The sequence below is a fragment of the Stegodyphus dumicola genome, chromosome X2, assembly GCF_044657685.1.
Source record: "Stegodyphus dumicola isolate Sdum_Otavi_A_Nest chromosome X2, ASM4465768v1".
NCBI classification, from domain to species: domain Eukaryota; kingdom Metazoa; phylum Arthropoda; class Arachnida; order Araneae; family Eresidae; genus Stegodyphus; species Stegodyphus dumicola.
This window is the reverse complement of record NC_140781.1, coordinates 55,514,819-55,539,088: the sequence shown is the minus strand read 5'-3', so window position 1 is coordinate 55,539,088 and position 24,270 is coordinate 55,514,819. Positions and strand designations below refer to the sequence as shown.

The window sequence follows — 24,270 nt, the reverse complement described above, 5'->3', positions numbered from 1 at the left end:
TTTTAATGTGCTTTACAAATTAAAGAAGAAAAAATATAGACAATGTTGATAAATATCAAAATTGAATAAATGAAATTTTTTATTTTCAGAAACTAAAACTGAATCAACACTTAACAAGTAAATGAAAGGCTGAACGCATTACCGCCCTGAAACTATGAAATTCCCCATGTTTATAACCCCCGATTTAAACACAAAGAAACTACCACAGTAATAACGTACATGTATACACGCAAGGCAATGACACATACTTAAATGTGGTGAAAATTATTTTACAGCACTTCAGCTGGCTTTTAAGCTCTTATACAAAAAATGCCAAAGCTGTTTACCGGGCTTATTTGTCTTCAGGCTCCGCTACCCTGCACTCCAGATGGAGCCACTTTATGAAGCGCTATTCCTGCTACGTTTCAATTGTTAATTCGGTGGTCAAGGCTCTTTAGCGCAGTTGGAAATATGGCGTCGACGGTGAGGGATAGTGTAATGCACTGGAAAAAGAAATTGGAACGTTATAGTACCGATGAGAATATTGTAAGTCTTTTTTTTTAATCTTATTTATGTGTTTTATGTGTAGATAATTCATATGAGTAAATCCTGTCGCATATATAGGTAATTTAATAGTCTAAAAAGTATCTGGAGCACAACATTCTGGAGAGTAGCAGTAGTATTTCACGCTATGGCATTTTCATTAAACATCCGCAATAAATACTAGATAGTATCGCTGATACGTAATCATGTTTTTCGGTTTGAAAATTCGTTGCTGTTTTGCAAAATTAAATTTTGCAATCTATCACGTAATTTCTTTGATAGATCGAGGAACAAACATAAGGTTCTATACATGGAAGTTAATTTGTGTAGAGTTCGTTTTAGCTTTATAGATGTAGTTGGTTATATTTTTGTGAGTTATTTCTAACACATCGTAATAATGATGACTTGTAAATGATTGCGATTTTGTTATAAATTAAAAAACTGCAGATGTGTAATCGCTTAATTAATTTTATTAATGATAAAACGTATTTCTTTGAAGTATTAGATTTTTTTATTATCGTTGAATAACAATTTGATATATGCTAATTTTTAACTAATAGTTATTGATGGTTTAAAAATTTTGATTTTGAAACTAGTGCGTTTGATCGCATACATTTAGTCTGAATATTGTATTTGTGATGTACATATGGATATTTTGTTAATTGCCGGTACCTAAGCGATTTAATGGTTAAGCGAGTAAATTGCCTATGAAAATATGACGGAAAAAAGGAGGGGAGAAATTATTAAAATATATTTTATAGGCTGATATAATTTTTTTCAAGACAGATTGGAAACAATTAAAGAATAATTATATTGTTACTCCTGTAATTAGTAGTATTTGCTATGTGGACTCATAATGAGCATAATCTTTATTTGCCGAATAAATATACAAGTAATATTTATCCTTGTTTTAATGAAGCATAATTTAAAGGAGAAGTAAGAAATTATCTTTAAAACAACCATATGATAATGATTTAAGTGCTAATAAAGAAATGTTAATTTAATAACTTCAGTATTGCTCAAAAGTACAATAGTGTTAAAACTGTAGAATTCCTAACGTTAAACAACATAATTTGAAAATGCATATTAATTAGCATATCAGAGTTTGAAATGGCTTATTTTATTCAGTTCAATAAAATGTTTCAGTGGGGAGGATTAAGGAAAGCATTTGGTTTTGCTAATAAAGGGTAAAATACAACAAATAATTTAATATTCTTTTTAAATATTAGTTATAATAGTGTATCTTATTGTCTCTGTTAAAAACAATACTAGATAGGAATTAGTATGAAAAAATAATTATATTGTATAGCAAATGTGCTAAAAATGCAGAAATAGAAATATACCTTAGCAAATGTCATATAGGATTGCAAATGGACTGTGTTAATCACAAGAGCAAAATCCTGATTCTGAAATTATATATAACTGTTATTACCACTCTGAGTTAATCAAACAGAAAACTAAAATTAGTAATATGGCAAATTTGGATCAAGTCTTATATATATATATATATATATATACAGCTTTTGTCCAGAATAAATTAGATTGGTGAAGAATCATAGATGTAGTCGTAGCTTAAATTATCAGACGATAAGTTTAAAAAACAGGATCCATTTATTGTTATTCAGGAGAAATAGCAGTTACAAAAATTAAGATATCCGGAGTAAATAAAAAGAATTACTAATAACTTTTTGTATGAAGTTTACTACATTGTTACATTAAAGAAAAGCCCCCGATATTCTTTTTATAGCCTCTGGAAAGGCGGAGCTTCAAAGAAATGAAGTCAGCCTCGTCAGCCAATCCAGTTCGCTTTAAATATTTCCAGAACATTCTATAACTGTACGTGTAGAAAAAGGCAGGAATAAAAACTTGACTACGGGCTGTGGATTTAATACCACATACTTTCAAATAAGAGAACATCGCCATTAAAAATGAGAAGAACATACAGTTAGAATTTTAAGTGTATTCTTGACTATGGAATTTTATTATTACAAAGATTATTAGTTAAAGAAAGATTAAGATAAAGAAAGATGATTAGTTCCTCTAATGAGTTGTAACTGAAATATTCCAAAAATCTAAAATTACCAATTTAAAAATTCTCTTAGTTAAATTTTTCTAAAATTTGATTTACACGAGGCCTACCTCAAATAATTTAGCTTTATTATATTCTCTATAGAAATTGTGCTTTAGAGATTTATTTTAATTGACTTTGATTACTCTAGAAATTTTATATTGCGAATTTTTCACACATTTCATGTACATGTTAATTAAAAATAACATATACTTGTTTTTATAATACTTACATTGAGGTAAGCATAATATACTACATAAATAATTCTGTTAAGCATAATCGTATTTCTTTAAAAACTGCTGTGCAATCTATGTGTGGTAACATGGCACAGTTTCATCTGGTATGCATGCATGTGAGTATAATTAAATGGAAGAGGTACCAAATATTTAATCAGTGTAACCATTTCTTGACTACTTTAGGAACATCAACTATCAGAATCTGTATTGAGGCACGTGAGAGAATTTAAATATATTTTGGGACTTTGATTTTTGAAATATAACTGAAAATGCTGTTTATTCTGAAGTTAATAATGCTGTTAATTCTAAAGTAATGTTAAGCTGTTTATTCCATGTATAAGCATACATGGAATTATAGTATGTCTCAGGTTGGTGAATTATGCTAAACATATATCATCATATAATTTTTAAAGAAGACCAGAATTTTTGTTTTTGCTCTAATGATCAAGAATTTAAAAGTAAAGTTTTGGAACAGTTAATATTTATTGGTCATTATCCTCCTCTAAATTATTACCCAAGAAATAAAAAAATCTCAAATTTATTTTGCAAGCTGGGAATGATGTGATTCGTAAAGTGAGATATGTGTCGGATGTTCATCTCGCATGATAGTAATGAACTTCCTTTGCATCAGATGTTTTATGTGGTCTAATGTCACATGCAACTTTTTTTTTTTTAAGTTAATGTAATTGTCAGCCATGAGAGGTGTGTAATAAATTACAAAATATTGTAGAACTAGTAGAAATATTTAGAATAGCTGGAAGCAAAGCACATCTGAGTATTAAAAGAAATCCAGATAACTAAACTAGTTTTTTCTGCCTCCAACTTTGTATTTAACATAATGCAAATCGAGCAGTTTTACTTTTTTCCTTTTATCAAATTTTATTTCGAGGTTACAGTTAGGAATATTTTTATTTCCTTAAAAAGAAATTCAGTTTTACACTACCTGACATTGAAAATGCAACACAAGAAGGAGTGGCCAGAAAGTGATGAAACTCGGTGAACAGAGAAGACAATAATGAAGGAACTACTCTGATATGTGCCCTCAAGTCACCAAATTTCTCTCCAAACATTTTTGGTGAGAAACTTCACGCTGCCATATTACTATCTAAATTTTTTGTCTATATTTCGAACTTTAAGCCTAAAATGTCTCCAAAAATGCGGTTTTAACACATGCAAAAACTACGTTTTGAACACACGATTTAAGCTAAAAATCCAAAACAAAAAATTTAGATAGCAAAAACGTAAAGTTTCTAACCAAAAATATTTGACAAGAATCCATGCACACAGCGACATGTTTTAACTTAAAAAAAGTCTACGAATGGCACAATGTAGGCAACAAACGAATTTACAAACTACGCACACCTCGCTTTAATAAATTAACATAACAACAATAAATTTCAAAGAATACTGTGTACACAGCATCCTGTTTAAACTTAAAAAAACATCTACGAATTGCACAATTTAGGCAAGGAACGAATCTACGATCTATGCACACCTCGCTTTAGTAAAATAACATAATAACAATAAATTTCAAATAATACCATATACACAGCATTTTGTTTCAAAAATAACAAGGACAGAAATTCATACTAAATAACCAATGAACATAACATTCTACAAAATAAGAACAAGAATAAAATAAAATGAACTTACCATGAATTAATGCTTTTTCGAGCAGCAGAAATGCCAATTTCGTACCGCCACGTAATCACTATCATATTTATATGACAGCCACACTCCAGAAAATTCATACTATGGTTCACAAATAAATAAAATCACAAATCCCTACTTCTATTATGCACAGTCATTAAAAATGATCTCCCAGACCCTCTTTCCACACCTCCAAATACCCCTCAACAGGATGGCCACAATGATATTTCCTTTTCCGAACTTCAATTCAACAACTTCTTTATCTTTCCCTCCCATCTTCTCAGACACAGACGCGAATCAACGAGCTCCAGCTAAAGATTGTTCAATGTCAACAGGGTTGCCATAGAACACGCAATCGCGCCAAAAACCAGCGCAGAACACATATCGCCACATTTGGTGAAATTAGGACGTATATCAGAGTTGTACCATAATGAACAATAAGTGATCTTAATTTCGAAATGATATGCATAATACAGAGCAAGAACAGCATTGGCTCAGTAAGTTGTAGGACCACCTTGCACGACGATGCACAAAGCAACATGTCTAGGTACAAAGTCGGTGAGAATTTGAATGGTGTGCTGAGGAATGGCTCTCCATTCCCTGTGAACCATTTGCCACAGTTAGTCTTTTGAACTCGGTAGTGGCAGGATCTGCAAATGGCGTTCAATTACATGCCAAAAGTGTTAGATTTGTGAGAGATCAGGAGAGGACGGTGGCCAGGGAAGCATATGTACACCTTGCAGAGCATGTTGGCTGATGTGAGCAGTGCGTGGTCAAGCATTGTACTGCTAATAAAGGGCTCTGGGCTCTCCCTGAAGGTAGGGGAGTGTCACCAGCTGCAGCGTATCATCCATGTATTGTTGGGCCATCGTAGTGCCCTGAATATGAACTAGTGGTGACGTGGAATCTTACGCAATTGCGTCTTAAACCATGATTCCGTGTTGTCACATGGTGGGACATATCACAGTTGCTGCCAGATTGGACCTGTCTCCACATCGATGCGGCACTTGAGTGCAGTGACTGTTATTGGAGAAACGGAAGTGTGACTCGTCACGGAACACGTCCCTGTACCATTTCATCGTCCGATCCTGGCACCATTGCAGACGTTGACGTCTATGATGTGAGGTTAATGGCAGTCTTCTTAACCCTTCATGTACTGCTCGATTTTAATATATTCAAGTCCTGAAATATGCGGTGGTTTTTCCCTCTATCTTCATTTATTGCTATTCACATCTTTAAAAACAAAATTAGGGTGCTTTGGGATTATCCCATCAACCAGTAAACGCTTACAAAAGTGTGCAAATCTTTTGGCATCATCATAATGAAAAGCAATGTCCCAAGTAAACATTCTAAATGCATTAAATTTATCAAGTAATAATAACAAAACATATAAATGTAATAATACGTAATAAAAAAGTATAATAAAAAGAAATAAAAGTAAAAACATGTATTTTTTATAATTACACGTTGAATTATTCTTGAATATAACCATATATGTTAGAAATCATTTCAGTGGCCAAAAATCCTTGACAGCTTTTAAAACGCAAATAAACAAGTTATTATCCTTGTGCACTCCACCACATAAATTCGTTTCGTGTCCACCTCATAAATTCGTTTGAATATATCGGTGATTCACTTTAAAGTGGAATTCTGCTGCTTCCAATTCATAAGTTTTGTAACTTCCCCCCCCCCCTGCCTGAGTCTGAGAAAATTCTAGGTCCTTCTGCAATGTTGTTCCTAATTTCAGCCATTCGAGTTACTGCATTTCAATTGGGAACCTTTACGATGAAACACTCGTTCGTGTCTCTATGGAGTCTCCCAAATATCTATTGTTCTGTAAGTATATGACTAACTTGGTTTTTGTGCTTTGTGAAAAGGCTCTGTGCTATCTCTACAACTTTGTTCGGACCTCCTATTTGTTTCGAATCATGCTGTAGAATGTAAAGCTACGAATGCACACTTCTGTCATATAATTGTTCCAATCAACAATGATTTGGCAGGGTACGATAAATGAGTCTACAAAATTATTTATTTATTGTACTCTGCCACTAAAATGATTTATAATAACTTACATATGTGGTTATATTCAAGAATAATTCAATGTGTAATTATAAAAAATACAGGTTTTTACTTTGTTTTGATTCTTTTTATTATACTTTCCTGTTAAGTCCAGCTGTTTTTTTCCCCATTCAATTGATGTTAATTCTTGTGACCAGCAGTAAATAAACTGGAGGGCAGTCAAAAACGGGAGTTTTGAGTCCTCCAACCACGTGCCTTTTCGAATAGCTACTCGCTTATTGTACCCCTTTACATTGCACCGCCATTGCTTATCAGTTTGGATATACAACACTGTATCATGGCCATTAATGCACATTTTCTTAGAAGAAATGATTCCATACGCTTGAAAATATGCCACTGCCACTCTTTTCAGTGCTAGGCAAATCCCAAATTCGAATAATTTTGCAGCTTGGCTAAAAAAAAAGCAGTATATTTCAACACACTAAAGAAAACTAACTTGCATAGTCAAGGATTACGCAGTTATTTGTGGTTATTGGTGCAGAAGCTACCATTTGGCGAGAATATCAGGCTTTGTGAAAATGATCGACGGGATAATCCCAAAGTATGAAAATGGGCGACGGGATAATCCCAAAGTATGAAAATGGGCGACGGGATAATCCCAAAGTATGAAAATGGGCGACGGGATAATCCCAAAGTATGAAAATGGGCGATGGGATAATCCCAAAGTATGAAAATGGGCGACGGGATAATCCCAAAGCATGAAAATGGGCGACGGGATAATCCCAAAGCATGAAAATGGGCGACGGGATAATCCCAAAGCATGAAAATGGGCGACGGGATAATCCCAAAGCATGAAAATGGGCGACGGGATAATCCCAAAGCATGAAAATGGGCGACGGGATAATCCCAAAGCATGAAAATGGCCGACGGGATAATCCCAAAGCATGAAAATGGCCGACGGGATAATCCCAAAGTGCCCAAAATTACTGTAATGCAGAAATTTTTAAGTTTTTTAAAATTTAAATTTAGTTTTAAGTTACAATATGCCTCGCACAGTTTTAGCATGCATTGAATAAAAATACACAGGATCTTTTTGATTTTGATAAATATGCATGCTAACTAATTTGTGCAACTAATATTGCTTATTATTATAACTTTTTTTTGTGTGTGGGTGGTAACCTTTGAAACATGGTTCTAAACATAATTCATGTTTACATTCTTCACACCAAATGTGAGTCTCTTTATATATTTTTCCCCGTCGTTGTCTTTTTTGAGCAATACACAGCACATTGCCTTCTAGGTTCCTTTTGTATAGAATTTGATGTTATGTGGCTTGCGAAATGTCTCCCTATGAAGCGAATAAAGTTCGTGTTATTGTCACTAGACCATATTGATGAGCATATAGCAGAAGGGATTTTTTTGTGTTTGTTATTTTTCCATATATTATATATGAATTCCATGTTGCTTGATCCAGTCTATGGAAAAATATTTTCTTGTAATATTTACTAAGTTGTTTTCGGTTACTAGGGTAGTACGACATTTGATCGCATCTGTTGACACTATCCTTTGTAATGTTGTAATCGTAAATCACTTTCGGCTTTAGTTTGTCATTTGCTGTCCCTGAATAAACTAATACAGATGACACATCATGAAAAGAACTAAGCATATTTACTATTTTCTTATTATTCCACTGTGAAACAAGCAACAACGTCAATTGTGTTCAGCTGTGAAAAAACAATAGTACTCCCTTACAGTGATATCTAAGTGTATCAGTCCCTTACAGTGATATCTAAGTGTCCTTACAGTCCCTTACAGTGATATCTAAGTGTAGTGCCATCTAAGTGTAAAACAAAAGGTAATATATGAATATTACAATTTTCTCAGTTTACATGAAGAAAAAGTGGGATCTGTACTGAAAATAAGATAAATGAACTTATGCACGCTATTTTCACGAGACCTGTATTAAGAGATGGGTTTCATATCCTGTGGAAATTGTGGGAGGCCGTACACGGAGGATTAATGGATGCCACGAGTGCAATCTACTACTCATCAATCAGCCGCAAATGGTCTGGTCGATATGGGAATATATAAGGTATCTTGAACATAGTGGCTTGTGGGTACGCCACTGCTTGTCAGCAGATGCGTTGATCCACGCATGCTGGTGCCACTCTAGTTGAACTGCCACCCCTCGAACTTGCCACATTTCCTTGTTCGGACCATCATCACCACAGCCAGTGCTCTGTGGACTCATTCCTGTGGGTGTCAGCTGAGATTTGCGGTATGGACCAACTTGATCTTCTTAGTCCGATCACCATGCCCCTCGTAAAATCCTCTTGTCTGCTGGAACTGCCTCCGTTGACAACAGCCTGGAATTTTGTGCTATTACACGCGTCTTCTGAGACAAGAACAAACTTTCTACGATTATTTCCCTAGGAGAAATAACGTCATGAAAATTGAACATTCTGCAGGTTCCTTCCCTTATATTCACTGGGGAGTTGTGCATTTTCATTGTAGACAAACAACACTTAGTATAACTGCGTGATGTGCGTCTGCCCCGAAATTTGCATCATTTTCGCACCACTCCTCCTTAGTATTGCATTTTCAGTGTCTGGTATCGTATTTAGTATTTACAGAAAAGAAAATGCTTGTATACGCTCAAACCTGTTTTTATGCGGCCTATTTTAGTGCGATTTATGAAAATGTCAATCAGATTGGAACATAATTATACGATTATATGACAGCGGATAAGATCTATTTAGGACTCCAACTTTGCCTTAAATTAGAATGTCATTTTCTTGCAATCGATGCCAATTCAGAAAGAACTTCAAAATTCCAAAAGGAGCTTCAATGGCTACTGATACATATACAAGCGTCTAGTGGAACAACAGTTGTCGCAAAAACTGATTACCGTCTACATGATAACTGAAAAAAAAAGTCAACTCTAATCAAGTGCGAGGTAGTATCTTCAAATGATGAAGGCGATTTTTAAACCAGTTTACCACAAGAAAGTTCACATATTATTAGACTACAAAGGATAATGGTTATACATTTTGAAAAGTTTTGTATGTGTAAAATAAGTACAAGTGTAAATAAAGTATTTAAAAATGTTCGTATGTGTATTTTTTAAATTGTATTCTAAAAGGTTTGGCGGGATTCCAAGTAGCTGCCAAGCCTCGTATCTTTCTTTCATTTAAAAAAGCACGTCCTAGTAATTTCGTATGGTTTTGAGTTATTTTCTACGCAAGACCTTTTTTTAATGCAGTCTCTATTCACCGCACTAAAAAGCACTTTTTAATTGTGTTGTGAAAACTATTGTTTATAGCTACTTGTGAAGTTTTGTGCAGTTTTTTTTTTAATACGTTTTCTTTTACGTAGTCCCTATACACCTCATAAAAACAGGGTTGAGTGTTTATAGTACCTGCTGCTTATTAAAACCACTTCTGTTCCAAATATATTGGAGTTTAATATTAGACAGTTATTTGAGTATTGTTAATTGTGAGTTTTAAACATATCTAGTAAGACTGTAACTAATAATTAATCTAATAATTAGAAATTAAGGTTAAACAGTTTGTAATTTTGAAATTAAAAAAAAAAAAAAAAAAATTTACACCAAAGTTTTGGCTCCGAAAATTAGAACGTAATAAACAGCTAATGAGCCAGTGAATTTAACCGTCTGAGCTGCTTGGTTTTTTGGATCTGTCATGAAGGCTTGTATTTAAAGAACCTTTATTAACTAAATTTGTATATTTACTTACTTTAGGCTCTATTTTCATAAACTTACATTTATTAAGATGACATTTATATTATTAAAGAAATCAAAATATCTTAAATTATAAGTTAATATATACAAAGTGACCAAAAAATCTCATGACCGGATAAAGCCGGCCGTTGCGCTTAGAGGGTTAATAAGTGCCGAATATGTACTGTATTACATAAAAAGTCAAATATAACCTCTAATGTGGTAAGACACCAAGCTATAATCCTGCTCACCTACACAACACAAGGCTAATAAGGTAACTGTGTACGAAGTGGAATTCCTTGCAGCTATGCAGAAAATCTTACTTTTTTTTAACTTAGGTAAACATAAAAGCGGTCTCTTTTTTTATGCAAAATAAAGTAATAAAATTATATTTTCTTTTACACCAATCCTAGAACTAAATGCTTTTATAACAGTGATCAAGTAAGGAAACCGCTGAACACTCGAGTTCATATTGTGGCAAACAAGTTGCCTGCATGGACATTTCTATTGATTTCCTTGTCCATGGTAGCATGAATGCAAGCTAATTTCCCTTAGAAAGTTGTCCATGAAGGTAGCACTTAGCGTAAGGAAAAGAGCTGTCATGTTTCTGTATCACACTAAAGAAACATACTAACGGTACATCTGAATATTTAGAAAGCCCAAGTAAAATGCCTTTTTTTTTTCCTCAATTACAACTTCATATTTACTGCAGTGCAAGACAGGGATCGTATTTCATAATAATTAATTTGAAATAAAGAAAAGACATTGAATATTTCTCCACCAAAATAAAATTTCATTTAATTATGGCATCGATAAGCAACAGCATCATTATCCATGCATTTAGGAGGGAAATTGAAATTACCCCCGAAATCTAAATGAGGAGAGCTTGTGATATAAATATTAAAAATTTTTGCCGTGTATCTCACTTACCCACATCTCAAAGTCCAAGATCAGGTGCCAAATCCAAAGTAGAATTTCTGTGGGGTTAAGTTCTGTGGGGTCTCTCACCTCAAATCAAATTTTTTATAATGCTTAAAAATACAACATTTCTGCTTCAATTAAAATAGAACAATGAAATTGCTTTTCACTTACAAAGATGGGATGGGTCTTGTAGATCGGGAACGGTCTAACTGCAGTAGTCCATTGCATTCCTGTCCAGTAGGATGGCAGAAGAACCCAATTCATGAATGCTTTTATCACATCACCTAGGTCTCCTAATTTTGCACATCACCACGAGCAGAATAAACTTCCCAGAAGGACAACAAAACATAAAGCTCAGTTCTATTAAAAAATAATAATGAAAGTATTTATTACTTCTGCATGCTCCAAAACTGAAAAGTGATTCATGACTTCCTGAATGGATAAGACCGCTGAATACTGGCATTTCTATTGCAGTTGGAATTCTTGAGGATTGACTTGGCTGAACAGGCATTCTTGTCGGAATTTTTATTCATTTATCTAAGTCGATTTCAAATAAAGTTATGTTGATAGAATTGTTTTTATTTCTGTTAAAAATCTGTTTTCAGTACTTACGAATTTAAAATGAAAAGGAATTGCAAGTGATCCGTTGACAAGGAAAAGTCTAAAATAGCTGAAGATAAGTATGTTACAATTCATGGATACAGAAATTGCATGGCCCTGATCCCACTTATCTACATATTACACGGCCAGAAACAGGTAACCAAACTACAGAAGAATTTCTTTGTAGTTGTCAGAACATCAGAAATCTAATTTTTTTCATAAAATCTGTTTTATTGTAATTAAAATTTCAAAATAGAATTACTTACCCACATCCTAAGACTAGACTTTCATCTGATAGGGGTTAATTTATAAATTTAAAAGTGTCACAGCCTGATGGAAGATGCTGAAAAATGGTGAAGAATAATAAATGGATTAACAAGTAGTGCAAGAAATAATGAATAATTCAAAATTAATAAAAGTGTCGAGAAGAAAAGTATTTAATAAATTAAGTTGAATTACTAATAAATAGCAAAAATAATAAATAAAAACATCATAAATATAATTAAATAAAATAAAACAAATGAAATATGAGTAAATTATTAGTAACAGTACTTCATTAACAGTGTCCTTTCCTAGATGTTTTGTGGCATGCGCATGTAGAGATTTGGATTCCTGACTGCTGATTTACATCTAATTTATATGTAACATTACACACAAGACATTTCCACGTGGAAGCCATTATGAACTGCTGTAATAGGGCTGTGTGTTCAGCTTCCATGTCCATGCAAAGTTTTTTGGATAGTTTGGTTTTCAACAGCCTAGTTTTTATGTAGTTTACTATGTCTGTGATACGTTCCAGTACCATATTCAATTCACAGCTTATTGACTTTGATGCAAGGGGTCCACATAGCATATGTTGTTTTACTGCGTATAAAGGTTTGCAGTCCTCCATACCTGCCAGACATTGATCGAGTGCAGCTAGTACATGTACCAATACATTTTAATATTAATACACATAATACTAAATTATTTTATGTTGTAAACTTGTCAAGAATATCGAATCAGTTTTCAGCCTTTGGGCCTTCATTGATGCTTTGACAGAAAAGGTGGTCTTCAACAATTTTATTATTATCTAGAAAATGTATGTAAGAGATAAAGTATGCATCTTTATTACTGCCAGTAACCTCATCAAGTTGTATACCAAATGCCTTGCCTTTCATTTTCTTTATTAATTTGTTGTTGAGATCCCCAGCTATATGATGGATTTTTCTTCTAATGTTGTTGTTAGATAAACATACTTTTGTAATCAGTTTTCCTGCCGATTCTCCTACCATAATATTAACCATAACGAGAGCAACTGGTAAAATAAGTTTAATGGGTGAGGGTTCTTGCACTTCGCTACCCTGTATGCCACCTTGAAAGATGCTAGCAGTGCATTGCTTGCTACCGAAGCTTGTTGAGTGACCATGTTTTTTGCTTTAGTAAATCTTGCAACTTCATATTAAAAAAATTTCTGTGATTTTTTTTCTCTCTCCCCCCAACTGTGGAATGGTGATTGTTTCCAGATGTCATTTTAGCTTACCTGGGAGCCTACTCTCAGACAATAGAATTTTCAAACAGCATACATTGCAGTCTTTCTTCATTATTTGCTGAAATAAAGCCAAAGTCCAAATAGCTACCATTGTATTTGCGATATTTTCACCTTTTGGCTTCCCAGCCGCTTGTCTAGTCTTGATCACTCCGACTTGAACTATCGACTTGCTTATTTAATAAAAATCTTTCCATTTTGTGACTAACTTTTTACGAAAATACAAAACAGCACAATTAAAACAAAGCAACCAAGCTGCTCACATATGTTTAAATAGATATTACAATACAAAGTCCCAGATCTCGACTCGTCGGGACTTCCCCGATTCCGAATTTGGGATTTTTCTGGATATTAGATCATCAGTTTAAATCTAGTAAGATGGCATGTAGAAATAATAAAATTAAAAATGTGAAATCGTGATTTATGAAATAATGAAGCATTTATGATCTAAAAGGTAACAAAATTTACAAAAAAAAAAAAAAAAAAAAAAAGCTTAATGTTTACACTCTTTTGCAAAAAAATCGAAGCACCAAGGACTTTTGCGATCATGACGAAATTTGGTATGGAAAAACACCTTGATCAAACATGCAAATGGTCAAAGTTTTAAGGCAAATGAACAGGAATTGTGATCATAGCACAATTCACAAAGTATAAAACCAGTAACAGAGTCGGAAAATTTATCTTTTTTTTTTGTTGCTGCTATTGTAATTCTGTAAAGAAGCAACTAAGGATGCCATTGCGACGATATTGAAGACCTTACAGACAACTAACCGACTTTGAACGTGATTGCACTGTAGGTTTGTGTGAAGCTGGGTGGTCATACTGAGCAATAGGCAGCCACCCGCACCACGACATGAAGGGCTCTGGAAGGCAAAGGATCACAGATATGAGCCAAGATAGGATAATTGTTCGCCAGGCCCGAATCGCCCCAACGGTATCATTGTCGACTATTCAACACACTGCAGCCATGTCTATACCTTTCGCAGTACTACCCACCATCTCACGCCGCTTGTCTGAGGCAAGGTTACGCTCACAGAGACCCTTAAGATGTTTGTCTTTGACTCCACAGCATCTCCATATGTATTATGAGATTGGCAACTAAAGACAAGTTATTCCACCAAATTTTATCATACTTCTAGCGTGCCCTGAGACAATTAAGCCTGAATTGTTGTGGTTTAGTTATTATACTTACGTCTTTTTCTTGCAAGTGCTTAACGATTATCCGAGTCCTGAATAAATAAATTCCCACATATACTTAAGGCTTATTGAGGAAGAAGTCGTCTGGAGTGGTTTCGCAGCCAATCATCATGGCTGCCATCAGACTGGCATCGTTTTGTGTTCAGCAATGAATCCCGCTTCTCTCTTGAAGCAGATAACCACCGTGTTCGTGTTTGGAGAGGATGGGGCCAGTGGTTCCAATCAGCCTTTGTTTTACAAAGGTATGCAGCCATAACCCATGGTGTGAAGCACTATTACTTATGATAGCAGGTCATCCTCCGTACATTTTTAACAGCTCAACGATATATTGATAACATCTTGCGGGCGGTTGCATTACCCTTCATGGCACGTCATCCTGAGGCCATTTTCCAACAAGATAATGCCAGGCCACATACTGCTTGCATATCTCTGGACCGTCTCTGTGCAGTTGATACTCTTCCTTGGTCAGCAAGGTCACACCAGACGTTTCACCAATTGAGCATGTCTGGGACATGGTAGGCCGCTTGACTCGGGCAACACAAAATATTGCAGATCTGGAGTGACAACTGATGAATGCCTGGCGGAACGTGTCGCAGGATGACATTAGGAACCTCTACCATTCCTTGCCTCGATGAATTCAAGCATGCATTGCCGCCACAGGCGGTTTAACTAATTACTAATTTGACCACTCAATGGGTGATTGTAAGCAGGTACTATAACCTTGATTTTTTAATCATTTTATTATCTGTGTATGAGCTATACACATACTCAGTTTCATGGAAAACAACCACTTCCTTCATGATGCTTCGATTTTTTTTTTTTTTTTTTTTTTTTTTTTTTTTTTTTTTGCAAAAGAGTGTTTTTTTTTTTTTTTAGTTTATTAAACATTTCCTTCAAGTTGTTTAAGTTGCTTTGTTTTTTGTGCTAATACTTTCTCTTTAATTCTATAGACTGACATAATTTCTTATTCAGTTACAAAGTTGCATTGCTGAAGCCCTGTGATTGCTGTGTCTATAATTCTGACTAACTAGTCAATCGAAATTTTTTCGTCTCTCTCGCTGTAGCGGTGCTTTTTGGATCTAGAATCATACTACAGATTTTGCCACCCGGTACCTGGTTGATGATTGAGGAGCATTGCCATCAAATTGAAAAACTTCTTTCTTTTATATCCTTTTTATTTATTACCGCTTCTCCACATTTTTTTACAAAATCCGCTAATTGGAAAATTTCACCTTTCGTTTGCAATATCCGAAAACCTTCAGATTCTTGGCCATCATAATAAAATTTAGCTATCATTCACTATACATATTTGGTTATGTATTATGAGATTGGCAACTAAAGACAAGTTATTCCACCAAATTTTATCATACTTCTAGCGTGCCCTGAGACAATTAAGCCTGAATTGTTGTGGTTCAGTTATTATACTTACGTCTTTTTCTTGCAAGTGCTTAATGATTATCCGAGTCCTAATTAAATAAATTCCCACATATACTTAAGGCTTATTGAGGGCTGGCATCTGATGCAGTCTCTGTGGCTCCTAAATTCTGCTACCAGGCGCCTTCCTTAAATTCTGCCGCCCGGTGCGGCCATATGAACTCTGGCACTGGTTCTGGGTTTATGTGAATAAGAAATCGGTTATTCTTAATTAAAATCGCACTAAATGTAATCCTATGAGAATCATTAACAAAATCTACTTTTAGCATATGGAAAGAAATTTTTGTTAAATTGCTCTTGTTGACATTTCTTAGCACATTGAACTTAATTCTGTAATCATCGCCAAGTGTAATGTCAACATAAAAGGTTACCATGTTGTTTCTCAATTGAGGCCCGCCAGTGGCCGAGCAGTAAAGTCACTGAACACTGGTAGTTTGGTCAGAGGTTTGAATCCCGCGAACGGGCTGGCTGCATGGGTGTTTTCGTGGTTTTCTCCATGTGTAACGTGTATATGAGCCAGTTTCCCTTAGAAAGTCCTCCACGAAGGCATCCCTTTTCTTAGGCAGATAACCCTCGAGGCTTTGCTGTAATTAAATAACCTAACCTAACTTGTTTCTCAATTACTAATATAAAAAAAAGTGTTGATAAAAGCAAAATATAATAAATACTGCCCGGTATAAAATATTAGTAGGTGTAATGTACTTGTAGAATGTTTCGGTTTGAGATGTATGACTGGCAGCTGCAGAGCCAAATTATTGATCAAACAAATTTATGCTTAAATGCTTGTCCCTTCTATAACAAGGTATTTTATTTACACAAATATATATATATATATATATATATATATAATAAAATAAAAAAAAAGTTGGTAGTGGCCTTTTGAAGTCCAGATGTTAGACGTCTGGATCTTGGACTTTGTATAATGTTTACCTGTTCTGGATTCGTAAATCACAACCCTCTGTATCACTACCAAGAACACTTTATTACTACTTCTTTTTAACTTAACAATTTAACTGCTGACGCTTACAATAAACTAGCTTGGCAATGTGGCCTAAGGTGGCTTATATACTGTTACCATTGAGCACTCACGATGGTCAAATGCGGGCTTCTGGAAATTTTTGCATCAGCTTGCAAAGAATTTGGTGTTGCCAAACCCAACCCAAATTCCATATATCCATGCATACAAAATGAAATTAACCCTGAAATGTGAATGAACAAAATATAATTTGCGAATGTAGGAAATGGAAGTTGATCCTGCTCTCGCACATCTGTAGGCCTTCAAATCAAACTAGTATATATCTGTAATTCTTAGAATATCTAAAGCATAATTTCTACCTCGTTTACAGAATAGGTCTTAGGTGAAATATAGTTTTACGCTTAGTTGGGAAAAAATTGTTTTAATTAAAACAAACCAATGAATATACATATTTCTTTTTCTCAATTTGGACTCAAAGTGTTGTCTAGGCACCTAAAACAGTAAAGACTGCAGTTGTCCATGCATGTAAGTTGAAAGCAACCCTGAAATATGAATGAACGAATGTGGGTATGTAAATATACAAAACACATGTAACTGATCCCGCTCACCCATATCTCAAGGGAACGAATTTGAACTAGAATTGCCCTCTTGTTGACAGAATAGGTTTTGTTTGAAATTTAGTTCTCTTCTTCCTGGAAAAGGAAAAAAAAAAAAAAAATAATAATTAAAAGAAAGCAAAGAATGTAGTAAATGTTTCCTATCCTCAAACTGGAACTAAAGTGTTGACTTCTGGTCTTGGCACCTAAAACACTAAAGACTGCAGTTATCTATGCATCCAAGTTGAAAGCAACCTCGAAATATGAATGAACAAAACCTGCTTTGTAAATATACCAAACACGCATAACTGGTTCTGCTCACCCATATCTCAAGGGAACGAATTTGAACTAGAACTGCCCTCTTGTTGACAGAATAGGTTTTGTTTGAAATTTAGTTTTCTTCTTTGCTGGAAAAGAAAAATTTGTTTTAATTAAAAGAAAGCAAAGAAAGTAGTACTTGTTTCCTATTTTCAAACTGGAACTAAAGTGTTGTCTACTGGTGTTGTCTTCTTGTTGACAGAAAGTTTTGTCTAAAATTTAGTTTTCTTCTTGCTGGAAAAGAAAAAACAATTTTAATTAAAAGAAAGCAAAGAATGTAGTCCATGTTTCTCATCCTGAAACTGGACCTAACCTGTTGTGTATTTGTCTGTTACCTAAAACAGTAAGGGGTACTCATCCTCATCCAAGAACTCACTTGTTGTCCAGCCATGTTGTACTTAGTACTTATCTCCAGGCATACAAGATGAAATTAATCCAAAAATTTGAGGAAGAGAAATGTAATTTGCAAATATAGGAAATGAATGCTGGTCCTGCTCTCCCACATCTGTTGGCATTCAAGTCAAGCTAGTATTTCTGTGTAATTTGTAGAATATCTGATGCCTGAAAAATGATTTCATTATGGTCTCAAAAAAGAAAAATCAAAACCTATTTCCACTGAAATGAGACAAACAAATTAGTTGTTACTTATCCACATAGCTTTATCCCCATCTTTAGTAGTTGTATATCAGCTGAGGACATCAGTTATCTCTGGATGCACGATGAAAATAAGCCCAAAATATGATTGAGCGAAAGCAATGTATGTGAACATATAAAACACATATCATTGGTTGCACCCATCCACATCTCTAGGCACCAAATCTGAAGCATAATTTCTATCTTGTTTACAGAATAGGTCTTAGGTGAAATATAGTTTTACTCTTTGCTGGAAAAAAAAAATTGTTTTAATTAAAACAAACCAATGAATATACATATTTCTTTTTCTCAAATTGGACTCAAAGTGTTGTCTAGTGGTCTTGGCACCTAAAACAGTAAAGACTGCAGTTGTCTATGCATGTAAGTTGAAAGCAACCCCGAAATATGAATAAACGAATGTGGGTAAGTAAATATACAAAACACACGTAACCGATCCCGCTCACCCATATCTCAAGGGAACGAATTTGAACTAGAAATGCCCTCTTGTTGACAGGATAAGTTTTGTTCGAAATTTAGTTTTCTTCTTCCTGGTAAAGGAAAAAAAAAAAAATTAATTAAAAGAAAGCAAAGAATGTAGTACATGTTTCCTATCCTCAAACTGGAACTAAAGTGTTGTCTTCTGGTCTTGGCACCTAAAACACTAGAGACTGCTGTTATCTATGCATGCAACTTGAAAGCAACCCCGAAATCTGAATGAACAAAACCTGCTTTGTGAATATTCCAAATACACATAACTGGTTCCGCTCACGCATATCTCAAGGTAACGAATTTGAACTAGAATTCTTCTCTTGTTGACAAAATATGTCTTGTCTGAAATTTAGTTTTCGTCTTCCTGAAAAAGAAAAAAAAAAAAAAAATATGTTTTAATTAAAAGAAAGCAAAGAATGTAGTACATGTTTCTTATCCTTGAACTGGAACTAAAGTGTTTCCTACTAGTCCTGGCACCCAAAATACGAAAGACTGCAGAGATCTATGCATACAAGTTGAATGCAACCCCGATATATGAATGACCAAAACCAGCTATGTGAATATACAAAACACACATAACTGGTCCGTTCATTCATATCTCAAGGGTAGGAATTTGAACTAGAATTCTCCTCATGTTGGCAGAATATGCCTTGTCTGAAATTTAGATTTCTTCTTTGCTGGAAAAGAAAAATTTGTTTTAATTGAACGAAGCAAAGACTGTAGTACATGTTTCCTATTTTCAAAGTGGAACTAAAGTGTTGTCTACTGGTCTTGTCCTCTTGTTGACAGAATGTCTTGTCTAAAATTTAGTTTTCGTCTTGCTGGAAAAGAAAAAATTGTTTTAATTAAAAGAAAGCAAAGATCGTAGTCCATGTTTCTCATCCTGAAACGGGAACTAACCTGTTGTGTACTTGTCTGCTACCTAAAACAGTAAGGGGTACTCATCATCATCCGAGCACTCACTTGTTGTACAGCCATGTAGTACTTAGTACTTATCTCCAGGCATACAAGATGAAATTATACCAAAAATGTGAGGAAGAGAAATGTAATTTGCGAATGTAGGAAATGAATGCTGGTCCTAGTCTCCCACATCTGTTGGCATTCAAGTCAAGCTAGTATTTCTGTGTAATTTGTAGAATATCTGATGCCTGACAAATGATTTCATTATTTTCTCAAAAAAGAAAAATCAAAACCTATTTCCACTAAAATGAGACAAACAAATTACTTGTTACTTATCCACATAGCTTTATCCCCATCTTAGGTACTTGCATATCAGCTGAGGACATCAGTTATCTCTCGATACGCAATGAAAATAAGCCCAAAATGTGATTGAGCAAAAGCGACGTATGTGAACATATAAAACACATATCATTGCTTCATCTCATCCACATCTTAAGGCACCAAATCTGAAGCATAATCTCTATCTCGTTTACAGAATAGGTCTTGGGTGAAATATAGTTTTACTCGTACCTGGAAAAAAAATTGTTTTAATTAAAACAAACCAATGAATATACATATTTCTTTTTCTCAAATTGGACTCAAAGTGTTGTCTAGTGGTTTTGGCACCTAAAACAGTAAAGACTGCAGTTTTCCATGCATGCAAGTTGAAAGCAACCCTGAAATATGAATGAACAAAACCTGCTTTGTAAATGTACCAAACACACATAACTGGTTCCACTCACTCATATCTCAAGGTAACGAATTTGAACTAGAATTCTCTTGTTGTCAAAATATATCTTGTCTGAAATTTAGTTTTCTTCTTCCTGGAAAAAAAAAAAAAAAAATGTTTTAATTAAAAGAAAGCAAAGAATGTAGTACATGTTTCCTATCCTCGAACTGGAACTAACGTGTTTTCTACTGGTCCTGGCACCCAAAATACGAAAGACTGCAGTGATATATGCATACAAGTTGAATGCAAGCCCGAAATATGAATGAGCAAAACCACCTATGTGAATATACAAAACAATCATAACTGGTCCGTTCATTCATATCTCAAGGGTACGAATTTGAACTAGAATTCTCCTCATGTTGGCAGAATATGCCTTGTCTGAAATTTAGATTTCTTCTTTGCTGGAAAAGAAAAATTTGTTTTAATTGAACGAAAGCAAAGAATGTAGACCATGTTTCCTATTTTCAAACTGGAACTAAAGTGTTGTCTACTGGTCTTGTCCTCTTGTTGACAGAATGTCTTGTCTAAAATTTAGTTTTCTTCTTGCTGGAAAAGAAAAAAAATTTTTAATTAAAAGAAAGCAAAGAATGTAGTCCATGTTTCTCATCCTGAAACTGGAACTAACCTGTTGTGTATTTGTCTGTTACCTAAAACAGTAAGGGGTACTCATCCTCATCCGAGCACTCACTTGTTGTACAGCCATGTAGTACTTAGTACTTATCTCCAGGCATACAAGATGAAATTAATCCAAAAATGTGAGAAAGAGAAATGTAATTTGCGAATGTAGGAAATGATTGCTGCTCCTAGGCTCCCACATCTGTAGCCATTCAAGTCAAACTAGTATTGCTCTGTAATTCGTAGAGTATCTCATGCCTGAAAAATAATTTCACTATTTCCTGAAAATGGAAAAAAATTCTATTTTAACTAAAATGAGACACAATTACCTGTTACTTATCCACATAGCATTGTCCCCATCTTTAGTAGTTGTATATCAGCTGAGGACATCAGTTATCTCTGGATGCACGATGAAAATAAGCCCAAAATATGATTGAGCGAAAGGAATGTATGTGAACATATAAAACACATATCATTGCTTCATCTCATCCACATCTCTAGGCACCAAATCTGAAGTAGAATTTTTATCTCGTTTACACAATACATCTTAGGTGAAATATAGTTTTATGCTTAGCTGGAAAAAAATTGTTTTAATTAAAACAAACCAATGAATATACATATTTCTTTTTCTCAAATTGGACTCAAAGTGTTGTCTAGTGGTCTTGGCACCTAAAACAGTAAAGACTGCAGTTGTCCATGCATGGAAGTTGAAAGCAACCCCGAAATGTGAATGAACAAAACCTGCTTAGTGAATATTCCAAACACACATAACTGGTTCCCCTCACGCATATCTCAAGGTAACAAATTTGAACTAGAATTCTTCTCTTGTTGGCAAAATATGTCATGTCTGAAATTTACTTTTCTTCTTCCTGAAAAAGAAAAAAAAAAAAAAAAAAATGTTTTAATTAAAAGAAAGCAAAGAATGTAGTTTTATGTTTCCTATCCTCGAACTGGAACTAAAGTGTTTTCTACTGGTCCTGGCACCCAAAATACGTAAGACTGCAGAGATCTATGCATACAAGTTGAATGCAACCCCGATATATGAATGACCAAAACCAGCTATGTGAATATACAAAACACACATAACTGGTCCGTTCATTCATATCTCAAGGGTACGAATTTGAACTAGAATTCTCCTCATGTTGGCAGAATATGCCTTGTCTGAAATTTAGATTTCTTCTTTGCTGGAAAAGAAAAATTTGTTTTAATTGAACGAAAGCAAAGAATGTAGACCATGTTTCCTATTTTCAAACTGGAACTAAAGTGTTGTCTACTGGTCTTGTCCTCTTGTTGACAGAATGTCTTGTCTAAAATTTAGTTTTCTTCTTGCTGGAAAAGAAAAAAAAAATTTAATTAAAAGAAAGCAAAGAATGTAGTCCATGTTTCTCATCCTGAAACTGGAACTAACCTGTTGTGTATTTGTCTGTTACCTAAAACAGTAAGGGGTACTCATCCTCATCCGAGCACTCACTTGTTGTACAGCCATGTAGTACTTAGTACTTATCTCCAGGCATACAAGATGAAATTAATCCAAAAATGTGAGAAAGAGAAATGTAATTTGCGAATGTAGGAAATGATTGCTGCTCCCACATCTGTTATCTCCCACATCTGTTGGCATTCAAGTCAAGCTAGTATTTCTGTGTAATTTGTAGAATATCTGATGCCTGAAAAATGATTTCATTATTTTCTCAAAAAAGAAAAATCAAAACCTATTTCCACTAAAATGAGACAAACAAATTACTTGTTACTTATCCACATCTTCGGTACTTGCATATCAGCTGAGGACATCAGTTATCTCTCGATACGCAATGAAAATAAGCCCAAAATGTGATTGAGCAAAAGCGACGTATGTGAACATATAAAACACATATCATTGCTTCATCTCATCCACATCTTAAAGCACCAAATCTGAAGCATAATTTCTATCTCGTTTACAGAATAGGTCTTGGGTGAAATATAGTTTTACTCGTACCTGGAAAAAAAATTGTTTTAATTAAAACAAACCAATGAATATACATATTTCTTTTTCTCAAATTGGACTCAAAGTGTTGTCTAGTGGTTTTGGCACCTAAAACAGTAAAGACTGCAGTTTTCCATGCATGCAAGTTGAAAGCAACCCCGAAATATGAATGAACAAAACCTGCTTTGTAAATGTACCAAACACACATAACTGGTTCCGCTCACTCATATCTCAAGGTAACGAATTTGAACTAGAATTCTCTTGTTGTCAAAATATATCTTGTCTGAAATTTAGTTTTCTTCTTCCTGAAAAAGAAAAAAAAAAAAAAATGTTTTAATTAAAAGAAAGCAAAGAATGTAGTACATGTTTCCTATCCTCGAACTGGAACTAACGTGTTTTCTACTGGTCCTGGCACCCAAAATACGAAAGACTGCAGAGATCTATGCATACAAGTTGAATGCAACCCCGAAATATGAATGAGCAAAACCAGCTATGTGAATATACAAAACACACATAACTGGTCCGTTCATTCATATCTCAAGGGTACGAATTTGAACTAGAATTCTCCTCGTGTTGGCAGAATATGCCTTGTCTGAAATTTAGATTTCTTCTTTGCTGGAAAAGAAAAATTTGTTTTAATTGAACGAAAGCAAAGAATGTATGAGGGCTATCCAGAAAGTAGATTACGTTTTGGAATAAAAAAATAAACAAAGTATAGGAAACAAATTTTATTATATACAGATAAAAGCCACACTCAAATACTACTTTTCTACATAGTCACCATACAAATTAAGGCATTTATCGTAGCGATGTAAGAGCTTGGAAATTCCTTCGTCGAAAAATTCGGCCGCCTGCGCCTTCAACCACTTCGTTACCTCTTCTTGCCTTCCATCTTGCACAAAACTTGTGGTAACCAAGCTTTTCGCTGATGATTTCGTGCAACAAACTTCGCGAAATTTGTGGAAAACTCAAAGAAAGTTCCGTTATTGTGAAATTTAGATTTTCACGGACTTTAGCATCGACGTTTTCGAGAAGTTCGGCGGTCACTATGCTGGGTCTCCCACTTCGATCTTCGTCGTGAACATTGGTTCGGCCATTTT

General features: G+C 34.5%; 1 protein-coding gene across 2 annotated transcripts in view; it reads left to right on the top strand.

Annotated features, from left to right (window-relative positions):
* The first annotated feature begins 398 nt into the window (after positions 1-398).
* The window catches only part of LOC118193082 (transcription elongation factor B polypeptide 3-like), a 242,034-nt gene continuing 218,162 nt past the window's right edge, over positions 399-24,270 (top strand). The window contains exon 1 of one of the 2 annotated variants that reach the window (XM_085809426.1): positions 399-525. In XM_085809426.1, the coding sequence (XP_085665552.1) occupies positions 451-525 (75 nt within the window). In that variant the 5' untranslated portion in view covers positions 399-450. The remainder of the gene's footprint in view (positions 526-24,270) is intronic. The other variant, XM_085809425.1, reaches the window with a different exon arrangement.